Below are 14,890 nucleotides of genomic sequence, written 5' to 3'. Positions count from 1 at the left end.
CACGACCAATTAATATTATCCATTTAAGAGGTTTTTATTTTTTGGGTTAGATCGCGTAAATGTCTAAATGCGTCGTTAAACCGCCCAAACACAGCCAGTTAGTTACTAGTTCAGCACAGTTGTGTATCGGGAGAGTAAACCCACAACACTTTACAATTCGAGTCCCACGTGTCGCTCGTAATTATAACCAGCCTCATCAGGCGACAGCCGTAATTGTGATGCGTGCCGACCCTTGTGGCAAGGTTGTTTTTTGTGCCGTTTTTTTGTTACTTTGCTTTATCTTTTGCCATTTTGGTCAGCCAGCGCTCTCTTGCAAACGAGAGAACGAAACCGTGTCCTGCTTCTCTCGTTCAGTTTTTCTCGCCCGGACGAACGAAAGTGAAGCCGCTCGCCTCGACGGCCGTTGGCAGATGGCGAGGGTGGCAGACGCCGCCGATTAGAATCGGTGCATCGAATCGCGCGTGACAAACGGTCTACGGGGTCACGCGGTGCTGCGCGTCTTTACGTTCCGTTTAGATTCGCGGAGTGAACAAAAACTTCACCTAATTATGCCCACAGTAGTACTAAAAAAACAAAACTTTTTTCCCCTCAGCGAGGGCCACACTGAGCTATCTAGCTTTTTTTCAGAAACAACGTTGCCATAAATGATAGCTCAATGGAAGTGGCTTATGTGGAAATCTATAGAAGCCAAATTCTGTCAAAATGCATGTTGATTCTAAATGTGGAGGGGGGGAAAAACCGGGGAGAGACGCACGCAAACTCCAAATATACAGCAGGTGGTCAGGGTCGCGATCAAACCCACGACCTCCTGCATGCTAGGCGAGGCCGTTAACATCTTGCCACCGCGGCGTAACTGGTAAACAACTCGCGGCAGACTGAAATATCTATTTTTTAAAGGGAAGCAATTCTTTAAGTCCAGTTGGCGAACCCGAAACGCGACAATTCGTGTCGTCGCTTTGCTGGAGGGCGACGGAAGGGAAACGGTGGTGCAGTGGCGCATGCACTCCACCACCCGAGCACGATGACCCCCCCCCCCGACACACGCAGACACGGCGAGCTCACGTTGGATTCCCGGCCGCGGCCGACAACGGCACGGGCGACGTCAGAGCCCGCGAGCCGAGCACGAGACCGCTGCTGTGACTCTCGGCGGCGGGCGGTGGGGGGGGTAATTCAGATCACGCTTTTATAGCACGTGAACCATCTTACAGTTAGAGCACCAGGTACACGCGATAAATAAATAAGTGCACGTATTTGTCGATATTGTGGGTTGGACGTCGGCCCACGTAGCCACAGAGACGTGGCAGCCTCCTCCTCCAAGTGCAGGGCAAACAGTCCACCCGGCCACACCCCCCGGCACGGTGAAGTATGGTCAAACGGCGCCCACGGCCGACGCGGCATGCGGCTGGGGGGGCTTTCATCTGGCAGCGGATTAACAAGTGACCGAAGATGGCAGAGGTGCAGCCCCGCGATTGCGTGCTCGCACCGCTGCTGGCGGAAGGGAAGCCGTCTGCAGGGGGAGCTCGTAGGATCCTCTCGGTGGCGGGTGGGGAGGTTGCGGGGATGTTTGGCCTGGCCGTCGGCGCTAAGCAGATGTCTTGGAAGATGTACCGAGATCTCGCACCTCACTGCGCGGAGTTGCCCAGTGAGCAAAGCAAGCGCGCTACACGCCGCACGAGTGTCTGCGTGCGGAGTGTCGCGGTTAACGGACCGAGTTTGATTCCCGCTCGCGGGCCAATCGCAATGACGGGTTATTTGAACGGTGGTGTTGGCCACCCACCCCCCCTCGTGTGAGGCATGCCGACCTTCATAGGTGCTCGCTAACAACAACACTCGCCCCAACGGTCTGTCGAGGCTATACGGGGGGGGATCTTTGTCTCTGTGCGTCACACGGGTGTCGTCCGTCTGTGCGACGCAGGATGGCGACCACGCCAAGGTGAACGGCGACGCATCCCCGGGGGCCGGCGACGCCAAGGCCGACGTGCAGGCCAACGGCAGCGCCACGGTCGCGGCCCGCCGACAAGGAGGAGGTGGAGGAGAATGAGGAGGGCGGCGCCGGAGGGGCGGCCGCCGCCCCCGCGGCCACCGACGACGCCAAAGCGCCGGACTCCAACGGCGACGCCGTTGAAGCCGCCGCGGCCGCCCCGGCGCAGGCCGAGGGCCGCCGCGGGGGCCGCGGCGGCCGCGTCCCCGGCCTCGGCCGTCGCCTCCCCCAAGTCGGACGACGCGGCCACCCCGGGCGCGTCCGGCGAGACGCCCAACAAGAAGAAGAAGAAACGCTTCTCCTTCAAGAAGTCCTTCAAGCTGAGCGGCATCTCCTTCAAGAAGAAGCCCAAGGAGGAGAGCGCCGAGGGGGCCGACGCCAAGGCGGGCCGCCGTCAAGGAGGGAGTGGCCGAGGGGGCAGAGGGGGCCAAGGAGGAGGCCGCCGCCGCACCAGCCGAGGGCAAGAAGAGCGGCGAGGAGAAGGAGGAGGGGGGAGGGGGGCGGCCGCCGCGGCGGCGGCCGAGAAGACGCCGGCCAAGGAGGCCGAGCCGAAGCCGGCAGAGGCCAAGGAGGAGGCCGGAGGCGCTCAGGAGGCGGCGGCCGCCGCCGCCCCCGACGCGGCGGAGAGCGGCAAGGGACAAGAGGCGGCGGGAGCGGCGGCCAAGCCTGGCGACGACGCCAAGGAGGAGCCGGCGGCTGCGGAGGCCGGCGCGGGCGGCGGGGGCGGCGGCTGGTGCCAGCGAGAGCAAGGAGGCCGCCACTGCCGCCGCCACTCCGGCCAAGACGACGGGAGAAGCCGCCGCGGCGCCGGTGGTGGCGGCGGCGCCGAGCAAAGCGGAGGAGGAGAAGAGCGAGGAGGCGGAGGCCGCCCCCAGCGCCGCCCAAGGGGCGGAAGCTGCGGCCCCCGAGGCCGAGTAGAGGGCGGCGGCGGCGGCCTCGCTGACGGCAGCGGTGACGGCAGCCACGACGACGAGGAGGAGGAGGGGGGGGAGTGGTGAGAGGGGAGGGGGCGCTGAGGCTCCCCCCCCACCACCTCTCCCTCCCGGCACGGTGCCATGGCCGGCGTTCTGGGGTTCGAGAGACTTTCCAGGGATGTGCGGTCGTTTCTTTTCCCGTTTTTTTTTTGTTCCTCTTCTCGTGTCCTCCTCCTCCGCCCCCCCCCCCCCCCCCCAAAAAAAAAAGTGATTTAAAAAAAAGGTAGCCAGGCCCCCCTGTTACCCCCCCCCCCCTCCACTGCCTCCCCCCACCTCGTCCCACCACCCCCGCAGTCCGCAATGGGTATATCTTGATCATCGCGTTGTCAGTATTACCGATTTTTGCATACGATTTGCATACTTTTATATACAGAATGTTGCGTGTACGTATGGGGGGGGGGGGGTGGGGATTAGGCGGAAAGGGGGGGGGGTCATTTTCTTGCGTGCGTGTTAGAGGAAAAACAAGAAAATGTAACGAAAAAACCCACCCCACACACACACACGCTATGCCCCCCCCCCCCCCAACAGCTGTCCGGTATTTTCCTGTCTCTCTCTGTCTCTCTCTGTCTCTGTGTGTGTGCGTCGCGGGCCTCAGTGGCCCCCCATGTTCCTCTGGTCCCGTGTTTGTGGTGGGTGAGTGGGGGGGGTGGGGGGCATCGTGTCGAGACTGTTTACGGTAGGAGGGGGGGGGGTAGAGAACACGTCACGTGGTGTGTGGGGGGGGGAGCTGTGGGGGGGGCCGCTTTGAAAAAGAAGCGGGGGGGGGCGGGGGGGGACTTTTTTAGAGCGAGCGGGGGGGGGGGGTGCGGAGCGAGAGAGGAGCCGTGAGAGAAGAGGCGGGGGGGGTGTTGGTGGGGGGGGGGTGCTGGAAGATGACCGCCTGGCGTAACATGTTGAACCCCCTTTTGATAAGACTCGTGTTGTGTGCGTGACGTAACATTTACGAGACCTTCCCCCCCCCCCCCACACACACACACCGTTGTATCATACTCGAGGTGGCTGTGTGTGATCGCGTTTCGTTCCGAGGTGGATGGGTTGGTATGGACGGAGGAGATCTGGTGGGAGCTCGGATGATGAGGAGGGGGGAGGAGGAGGAGGAATGACGAGGAGGAGGATGATGGGTGGGGGGGGGGCGTTCGTGGGTCATGGCGTTTGCACATCGGTTTGCTCCCGCGGCAGGTTTTTAGGGGTTACGGGCATCGTGAGACTTAAACCGAGACACGCAGAGACGTCGTTTTAGGCTTTACCGCGTTATTATAATGTGAATCATTGCCCATTTGAGAAGAAGAAGACGACGACGACTTTGGGGCGGGGCGGGGGGGGGTGTGTGACGAAGTTGGGGGGGGGGGGGCGGTCGCGGTATTTTTTGTGCGGGGTGGGTTAGGGGGGGGTGGTTTTAGGGGGGGTTTGGGGGGGGGGGGGCTAGGGGTTTTTTGGGGGGGGGGGTTAGGAGCGGGCGGAGGGGGGGGGGGCAGCTAAGGCGATGCGGTGACGCGGCCGATGTGTTCACGGAGCGCGCTGTGACCGCGAGCTGGTTGTGATTCCCCTCGCCGCGACGCTTTTAAACAAATAAAGGATTTTAAAAAAGGAAGCACATCGCAGGCTCTTGCCGAGGCTAGCACCTTTTTTTTGGGGGGGGGGGGGGGGGGGGGGCGCGCGGGGGGGGGGGGGGTTTGGGCTGGTGGGAGGGGGGGGGGGCGGTCTATGTAGAATTTGTGTATTTCATGTTGACTAAGCCTAAAAAAAAACTACGTAGTACAAGTAAGTAGGTTACGTTTCATCTCTCGCAACAAACAAAAAAAAAACTCACGGTTATAATTAGGGAGTTCTTATTGCACCCGTGTTGTCGCAAAGTAAACTTTCACTGGTCGGTCTCCGTTGGATAGTCGTCCATATTCGCCAGTGGCACCCCCCCCCACCCCACTCTGCCACTGGACATCGTTGGTGTTTTGTACATATTGAAACTGCTTCACCATGGCCTCGAATAGATCGGAATGTAACTTTGTTCATTTAAAGTTGCTTGTGAAAGTTGCTGCGACTCTTGCTTTAGGATTTCTGTTTTTTTTGTTTTTTTGGAAATCAATAAATATTAACTATAGAAGCGATGGGCGTCCCGCAGTTGTGTGCGTGCAATTGGTGCGTTAAAAAAACAATGGGGGGGGCGGTAGCGATGTTTCTCAAAGCTGCCACTGCTCGCAACCAGCCACGCACGAGTTCATTGCCGGACACGTAAACCCCTTTTCCACTGGCGCATCCGAGCTGAACCAGCGCAGCCCCCCCACCCCCCCCGTACGGTACCGGTGTGGGTTTCCAATGGGCGATTTTGCCACTTGGTGCTAAAAGCACCACACTGCTGCACCAGCAATGGCGAGATGTTAACTACCTCGCCGGGTATACAGGAGGACGTGGGTTCGATCCCGACCCCCGACGCCTGCTGTATATTTGGAGTTTGCGTGTCTCCCTGTGGTCGCGTGAGTTTTTCTCCGGGCTCAGTTTTTTTCCCCCCTCCATTAAGAATCAACGTGCACTGAGAGTATTTGGCTGCTATAAATGTCCACGTGATTATAAGCCGCCACTTCATTGGGCTGTTATTTATGGCCGGCTCGCTTCCAAAAAAAGGGCTAAAGAGTTCAGTGGGCCTTAGCTGGTAAATTCAAACATTTCTAGTTTGTTTCAAATTAGCTGCCTCGGGGCCAAGCAGGACCAGGTAGGTGATAACTCGATGTCAACACCTAGGACGCGGCATCTATCTGCGTGCGCATCGACGACTCGTCAATCGTGCCGGGCTGGCTCTGCTGGGCGCGGTCCTGGCGTGGCTCGGCTGCGCAGTGGAAAAGAAGGGGGGGAGGAGGAGTTCAACACCTCCTATGAATGATGTCGCACCCACGACGCACTGACACACGAATGCACGTGTGGTGATGGCCGCTCCCTCCACAGAGTCGGCGCCAGCCGACCTGTCCGCTCCGCACTGCAACAACGTCCAATCGATTCCAAGTCACTTCTCGTTCGCGACAATCCATAGGCCCAGACCAGACACTGCCCCTGTCGTCTCCCCATCCCTCGTCCTCCTACCCCGTCCGCACATACGATTAGCACGGTTTGGCTACGGACTGTGCGAAAGGCCGAGGGCGAGGCCAAAACCCGCTTCAGATAATCGCCACTGATGTTGGCCGTGGCTGGGAATCGAATCCGGGTGGCCGGGTTCGTAACGCACAAGTGTCGTGCGCCGATCACGATGCCACTGCTCGCTGGGAGACAGACAAAGATCCCCCGGATAGCCTGTAGTGGACTTGGGGCAAGTGTTTTTAGCGAGCACTCCTGAAGGTCGGCACAGCTCACGAGGGGGTGGGTGGCCAGCACTACGCCTGGCCGCCTTTGTTTCCCCAGTAGTGATGTTTACAACATCGCACCAGGTACACATTTGAGGCTGAGTCGACCCTAGGGGAGGCCCATGACCGGTTCAGAGAAGCGTCACTGGTGTTGGCCGTGAGCGGGAATCGAATTCCGGTCGCCAGGTTAGTAGCGTAGCGTGCGAACCGCTACGCTGCCCACAAAATGAGAAGTTCACCACACACACACCCGAGTGGTATAACCATAGGGGGTTCCACTTTCCTTACGTGTCCAATAACGTCCAATTACGTAATAACCATTTGCGGTAAGTGGGGTTATCAAGCAAGTGGGGTTATCAAGCAATTAACTATTGTAAAACCACGTGAAAAATATCGTTACCGCTCGGGTTTTGGCTACCTATTGCTACGTAAACTATTTACCAGATAAAGCTTTATACTGAGCTATGAGCTATCTTTTTCTTCAGAAGTCACCTGACTACAAGTGATAGCTCAACGAAGTGGCTTACGCAGAAATGCAGAGCAGCCGGAATAATCTCAACGCATGTTTCGAAATGTGGAGGCGAAAAACCGGAGGACCCAGAGACAAATTTCCTGCGACCACCACGGGGAGAGAGCACACGCCAACAACAAACAATGCGACTGGCATCGTCAGGGTCCGGGATCGAACCCACGACGTCCCTGCGTAGCGAGCGAGGGAGATAACATCTCCGAATCGCCGCGTCCTTACCACCTCTTCCGAAGACGTATGGCCCAGCGTATGAAGCGTAAGCCAAGTGTCCTTCTCTAGCGGGGGGGGGGGGGGGTCCCTCTAGCGCTTCCTCTAGCGGAGAGGTTCTTCCGACAGCAGTGACGTGAGCGAGCAATTGCAGGGGCTGCACCTTTAGCCCGAAGAAGCGCGCTTCGCCACATCTGTTTTCCAATTCCCCAAACGGGGGGGATCGTTTGAGTCAAAGTCTGGCGTGCGGAGCGCCGCCTCTTGCCGACTCGTGGGCGCAGTTCGCTTCGACTGCCGTGCGGAGGACGAGATGCCGACAAAGGGGGGGGGGGGGGGAGAGGCTTCCTCTTTGTCGCGCGTTCCGCTTTCACGGACGAAAGTTCTCGTTTTGCCTCCAGTCTGGACCTTCCAGTGAAAAGTGTACACATTTAAAACCGGCAACAGGTTTCCGCTTTGTGCAGCAGCAGCAAAAACAAAAATGGCAACAACGACAGCAACAACGATAACAACTATAGCAACAATAGCAACAACAATAACAATAACCATAACAACACGAACAGCAATAACCATACTCTTAGGTTTTTCGGTAAAGTCACGTAGGTAAAAAAATAATAATAAAAATAATGGAAATAATAATAGAAATAAAATAATAAATCACGACGTTTCGGAGGCAACACAAGTCTCCGTCATCAGGTGGGACCGTCACAGCCAAATTTACTGTCTCAATAACCAACCAGACATGGTGAGTGCGCCATCACGAATAACGACAACTTCCAACACCACTTAAACTACAAAGCATTCATCTTTTTATTCTTATTTTACCAACTAAAGCCCACTGAGCTATATAGCTGTTTTTTAAGAATGGACCTGGCCACAAATGATAACTCAACGAAGTGGCTTATAATTAACGTGCAAATTTATAATAGCCAAACACTTTAAAACACCTTGATTCTTAATGTGGATGGAAAAAAAACCCTATGATTGTCCCAGATTAAAGCCCACTGAGCTATATAGATGTTTTTCAGAATCGACCTGGCCACAAATGATAACTCAACGAAGTGGCTTATAATTAACGTGCAAATTTATAATAGCCAAACACTTTAAAACACCTTGATTCTTAATGTGGATGGGAAAAAACCCCGATGATTGTCCCAGATTAAAGCCCACTGAGCTATATAGCTGTTTTTCAGAATCGACCTGGCCACAAATGATAACTCAACGAAGTGGCTTATAATTAACGTGCAAATTTATAATAGCCAAACACTTTAAAACACCTTGATTCTTAATGTGGATGGAAAAAAACCCCTATGATTGTCCCAGATTAAAGCCCACTGTGCTATATAGATGTTTTTCAGAAGCGACCTGTCCACAAATGTTAGCTCAGTGAAGTGGCTTATCACGTGGAAGTTTACAGCGGCCATACGCTCTAAACGCACGTGGATCGCACTCACCATTTACACAAACCCCCCGAATGGATTCCTCCTCTCGCAGGCCTCGTGTCATCGAGGGCAAAGGCAAAAGTGCAGCCCTGCGCAACGTCTCGTTCACCGCCAATGGCAGTAGTCAACGTTGGGCACAAAGCGGTAGTAGCAGTAGTACTCTTATTATTATTCATAATCATAATAAATAACGTCAGCTTGTCACGCGCGCCATGGCACCACCGCAGCGTTCGCTCGCTCGCCCTCGTAGAGCGAGAGAGAGAGGACGACTCAGAGAGGCGATGAGGAACAACAAACGAGCGAGCAGCCAGGCGGTGAGCCGCCGCCAACCATTGCCCAAGCTCCGCGGTCCCCTATCTATCTCTATATAACGTTGAATGTGTTTACAGCCAATGAATGAGTGCTTACAGAATTTACGGTTGTTGAGCACGTGCCAAAATAAGGCCCGAAAAAAACAATAAAATAAACACAAAGCGGACAGCAACTAACAGCACTCGAGAGCAACGTGGTAACGAGCAATGAAAAAATATATTGTTCCGAGTCATGATCATAACATGTATTTGGACTGGAGGAGGCATCCTTTAGTCACACAGATGTGCAGCATGGGGCGCGTGAGCGTGTCACAACAGCAAAAAAAACAACCCCCCCCCCCCCAAAAAAAACCAACATCAGTGCAACGATAGAGAAAACGGTAAGCCAGTCGCTAAATAGAAATACATTTTAAATACACTGATTATATTTAGTCCGATTCAGCAAGTTTGGGCAGCAGCAAAACAAACCCAACAAAACAATCCCAGACCACACCAAGCTAACACGCAGCGGTAGTGCCTCAATGAGACGGCGCGTTAGCATTGCGCCGTCCACGCCGCAACAGGATAAAGGGCCAAAGTGACATACGGCGAGGAAGCCGGAGAAACCCGCGCGAGGGGGAAACGCTCGATCCCAATACGGGCGGAACAGGTGGCGGCCCACATGTTTGCTCTTCCTGCCTTCTGGTGAACCAGGCGAACGTCTCCTTCTCGACGCCCGTGGCAAGAGAGTTTCCACATTACTTTCGCTACCGCTCCCTACTATTTCCATGTGTAAACACTCATTACCAGCACACACACGGACATATACCCACCGCTTACCCGTAATAGGCCCGTTGGTAGCAAGTGCTGTGAGCGACCATGTACCTCGTACGGTCTCGCACACAATTGGCACACAATTCACATCCCCGACGTTGAATCGCTGTAAAATGAGGAGCGTTATCCCACTTGGGTGGCGCTGTCAACATTAGTAGCACCAGAGAGACAAAGGCGGTGGGGTGCGTGTGTGTACGTCTGCCAATCAAACCAAGTTGGTAATCCCATCACGCCTTGGTTTGTCCTGTGACATCCTGCCGGGCAGCCTTCGCCACTTGACATTGAACCAAAGTACACAAAGCCTTGCACAAACACTCATTGGTAAGTATAATCGGTTTTGTCTCTCTCTAAAATTTAGCAACCTTTGGAAGAACGTAATGAACCAGGTAGGGTGTTGACTGTTATGTTGGCCGACTCTCTGTGTTGTATTGCATTGTATGTCTAAGTTTACTAGGTTTGTTCTCTTATTCATTCGTACCTGATGACGATTGCTTGTGTTGCAATCGAAACGTCGTATTCTATTATTCAATGTATTTTTCTTTCTACGTGACTTTACCGAAAGAACCAAAGAGTAATTATAATCGGTGTTTGGTGTCTGAACCTGTATCCTGGCTCAGTGTGATTAAGGGTAGAAATATTCAACCTCCGCCACACCCAACACCACCCCCCTCCGCGTCTCTGTGGCGAGATGTTAACTGCCTCGCCTGGTATACGGGAGGTCGTGGATTCGATCCGGACCCTTGACGCCTGCTGCTGTATATTTTGAGTTTGCGTGTCTCTGTCCCCGTGGTCACGTGGATTTTACTCCAGGTCCTTCGGGTTTTCCCTCCACATTTAGAATAAACATGCCTTTAGAGTAGTTGGCTGCTAAATATTTCCGCATGATAAGCCACTTCGTGGAGCTATCATTTGTGGCCAGGTCGTTTCGGAAAACGAGCTACACAGATCAGTGGGTCTAACCTGGTAAAAATAAACAAAATTAGTTTAGTTTCAGATTGGCTGGGTTTCAATACCAGAATCAATCCCCACTTTAACATCAATATTCAAATATGCTCAAAATGTCCCCCCCAATATATTGCTATAAAATAGATTTCCGTTTATATGATTGTGGTTATGGTTGTACTTTGTTAATCTCTAATCTCTGCCATTGCATACAATGAAACAAGAAAAGGTAAAAAAGAAAAAAACAGAGCAATGTAATAAATACACTTCGACATTATTGTAAAACATAAATAAAAAGTCCATCCTGTGTGTTAGTGAATTTTTTAATATTTTAGGCAGGAAATTGGTTTTGAAATTAATATTTTTTTCTAGGGGGGGGGGACCCCAGACCCCCTGGATGATTTGGTCTCCCCCAATGTTGACTCTATGGCTACGGCCTTGCATCACGGTGAATGTATGGGCCGTCTGCTTCACAGCGGACGTAAAACCAAAAAAATCCCCTGACGTCATTCACAAGAGCGGGCGCCACAGCGGCAAGATGGCATCTCGCTCGCGAGGTGACACAGGAGGAGAAGCATGGGTTCGATTCCTAACCCCGATACAGTCCCTGTATATTTGGAGTTTGCGGTGTGTCTCTCTCTCCACGTGGTGGCGTGGATTTTTCTCCGGGTCCTCCGTGTTTTCCCTTCGTTACCCTCCACGTTAAGAATCGACGGAGCATATTTAAGTTAAGAATCTTTTGTTGACGGCTATAAATTCCCACACACAGTGAGTCACTTCGATGAGCTATCGCGTGCGGGTGATCAGGTCGCCTCTGAAAAATAAGCTGACAAATGTGTGCCGGCGTCAGGGTGAACCAATTTGACACAATTCGAAAATTACGCTGCTAAATGCTCAATTTGGGGGATTACTGCACGCACGCACACGGAGCAGCAGCAGCAGCAGCAGTCATCGCTGCCCGACTGACTGGCAGACTGAAGTCCCAGGTCACTCTTGCAAATGAGACTCATCCTGACCTCGTGACTTATATTCTGAGTTGATTGAATAGAGTAAAACTAGACCCAAACATCCCGCAAAATTTTTTATTATGAAAGTCTCGAACAGCCATCAGCAAGGAATGTCTTTGCTCCCCCCCTCCCCCACCTGAGTTGGGCCAACACCTAAGTTGAATGAAACTACGCAACTGGTTACGATCAGTTGCGCAACCGGTTGCATACGATAGAGACGAACTCCTCGACTCCTGAATCATCGATCTGCTGCTGCTGCTGCTGCTGCTGCTCGGCGAACTGTCGCCATGTGCTACAGCACGTGCTGCACATTTGGGACCTGTAGTTGATTTCAATCCTGAATACTCTGTTTGATGCACCAGTTGCGCAACTCCTCGCTCGGACGCGGTCAAAGCAGTTGCAGGCGACGCCTAAGAAGCCCAAGAGCGATCGGGTTGCGCGCAATTGATCCCGGCGGCTTCGTTGCCTCGACCACGACACCGCCCAGAACGCCGGACCAATGTCGCCCTCTACCGGCGAGAGGGCGACATTGACATCTCACGGGACCGACCATCAGAGGGGTGGGGGGAGAGGGTCTGGAGCTACCTGCTAGAATCACTTGGAGTTGTGATTCTCTCCGTAATAGAGGTTTTGTTGTGTTAGATCGCGTACTTATATATAATTGTGGCGTTAAAACCCGTCATGTTCTGTTTACGTGATAACCATGACTAGTTGGTTGTGTCGGGTGGTGGCGGGTTTGAACGACACCAAGGCCGTAATTATAATATATTGGGGGGAAAACACCCGCCCCCCCAATATTCAAATATGCTCAAAATGTCCCCCCCCCCAATATAGTGCTATAAAAATAATTGCTATGCTATGTAAATAAAAACAACAATTTGCTAAACCTTGGCCACAATATCCGGACTTGTGTTCATATAAATCAATGCATAGATTTCTGTTTATATGATTGTGGTTATGGTTGTACTTTATTAATCCCTAATCTCTGCCATTACATACAATGAAATAAGAAATGGTAAAAAAGTAAAAACAGAGCAATGTAATGCAATACACTATTAGACATTATTGTCAAAAATAATTGAAAAGTCCATGCCATGTGTTAGTGAATTTTAAAATATTTTAGGCAGGAAATTAGTTTTCAAATTTAAATATTTTTCTGGGTTGGGACCACCAGACACCCTGGAAGATTTGGTCTCCCCCAATGTTGACTCCATGGCTACGGCCTTGAACGACACATTTATATATTTACGCGATCTAACCCAAAAACACTCTATTATGGATGATATTGGTCGCGAAAGCCCACGTGTTAAACTGACTATCTCTGTCTTCATCATCACCCATCTCGGCCCTCTCCCACCTCCTAATCCTCTTATCCCCCCCCCCCACTCCTTCGTACGCGCGCCGCTCCTTTTTTTCTCCCCGCCGCTCATCCTGGACTGCATGTATGTTGAACTTCTTTCGCACCGTACGTGGCCAACCGTGCTAATCGGAGGTGCGGGGGAAGGACAACGAAGTAAAACACAAAGAGCAGTTCTAACTAAATTAGTTTTCAAGCTACACGACTTTAAAAGTGCATCGCTGCAGTGGCCTCCTAGCATCGCGAGCAAGAGCGTTCCAGAAGCGCAACTGGAAGCGTGGCGCGATGCGGTGCCCCACGTCGTTGTTGGATGGCCGAGCCCAAAAAACAACAAACACCGCTGCCGTGTGCGAGGATGAGCCGAGTTTATGCTCCTCGACGAGATCAGCGAGGGTGCCGTGGTTCATTTGCGGCAAACACTTTGTTGTGCATCTTGAGTCGTGATCTTCTACTCGCTCCTCCTCCCTCCTCCTCCTCCCTCCTCCTCCTCCTCCTTCTCGCCGTCCGTCTTGGCGACTACCGTCCCGGCATCCCTCCCCTTCCCCCCGCTCATCTTGTAACCGCTCTCAGCTTAAATTTCGGTTCTTTCGGTAAAGTCACGTAGAAGGGAAATAATAAAATAATAAAAATACAACATAATACAATAATTCTCACGACGTTTCGGTCACAACGCAAACAGCCGTCCTCAGACGCTGTCTTTCCGACAGACCTGTTCTTCACCTGAGGACGGCTGTTTGCGTTGTGGCCGAAACGTCGTGAGAATTATTTTATTATGTTTTATTTTTATTATTTTATTATTTCCCTTCTACGTGACTTTACCGAAAGAACCAAGAAGACCCTCTCAGCTTCTCGTCTTCCCTTTCACATCTCTCTCTCTTATCCCACGCACTAACATCCTTGACTTTAGTCCCCCCCCCCCGCATCCCCCACTTTCCGTGGCGCTGCGCCACGGGTACAAACGTTTCTGAATGTTTAAAGTACCTGTGCACGCAGACCCCCCCCACCCCCACCCCGTAGAACGCCGATTCGTTATAAGCGCTCTTTGTCCTGGAGAATGTTTTGTTGTCGTCGTTTACGAGCAACGACGTTCAATAAAAATATCTACTAAGCGTCTTCTTGGTTCTATCGGTAAAGTAACGTAGAAGGGAAATAATAAAATAAAAATAAAACATTATAAAATAATTTTCACGACGTTTCGGCCACAACGCAAGCAGCCGTCCTCAGGTGAAGACCAGGTCTGTCGGGGAGACAGACCTGAGGACGGCTGCTTGCGTTGTGGCCGAAACGTCGTGAGAATGATTTTATGATGTTTAATTTTTATAAATTTTATTATTTCCCTTCTACGTGACTTTACCGAAAGAACCAAGAAGATGAATCCCTGCAGTCACGAAAGCTTTACATCGAAATCTACAAAGCGCTTACGACGAAGAGCACGTGGTAACGCCACAACCCATCGTTCGCTCAGCCAATGTAGAGCCGAGCAGACCCATACCCCCACTCGATTCGATTATCACGAATTTGTCGTCGCGATTGAAGTTGTTTAAAAACAATTAATCCATCATTTTCTGCTTCGATGTTCAATGTTATTACGGAGAGTTTGAGCCACGTGATAACTCACGAGACCCGGGGTCCCGCACCTCCGATCAGCACGGTTAGCTACGCACGGTGCGAAAGAAGTTGAACATACATATTTCCATTTAAAGCTTTCGTGACTGCAGGGATTCATTTTCTTGGTTCTTTCGGTAAAGTCACGCAGAAGGGAAATAATAAAATGAAAAAAAATAAAACATAATAAAATAAAATTCTCACGACGTTTCGGCCACAACGCAAGCAGCCGTCCTCAGGTGAAGAACAGGGCTGTCGGAAAGACAGCTGCTTGCGTTGTGGCCGAAACGTCGTGAGAATTTTATTTTATTATGTTTTATTTTTATTATTTCCCTTCTACGTGGCTTTACCGAAAGAACCAAGAAGGTTCAACATACATGCTTACATGCACAGCTG

At 52.2% G+C, this 14,890-nt stretch overlaps 1 protein-coding gene across 1 annotated transcript; it reads left to right on the top strand.

Moving 5' to 3' along the window:
* The first annotated feature begins 1,446 nt into the window (after window positions 1–1,446).
* Window positions 1,447–3,145, top strand: MARCKSL1 (MARCKS like 1). Its single transcript, XM_078593935.1, is given in 3 exon segments — window positions 1,447–1,604; window positions 1,937–2,149; window positions 2,151–3,145. Coding segments are annotated over 3 exon segments (1,200 nt in total). The 3' UTR covers window positions 2,980–3,145.
* The last annotated feature ends 11,745 nt before the right edge of the window (window positions 3,146–14,890 follow it).

This window comes from Lampetra planeri, chromosome 5 (assembly GCF_965212315.1).
Source record: "Lampetra planeri chromosome 5, kcLamPlan1.2.h2, whole genome shotgun sequence".
Taxonomy (NCBI): Eukaryota; Metazoa; Chordata; class Hyperoartia; order Petromyzontiformes; family Petromyzontidae; genus Lampetra; species Lampetra planeri.
Note: the sequence above shows the minus strand (reverse complement) of the source record. Positions and strands in the feature narration are given on the sequence as shown.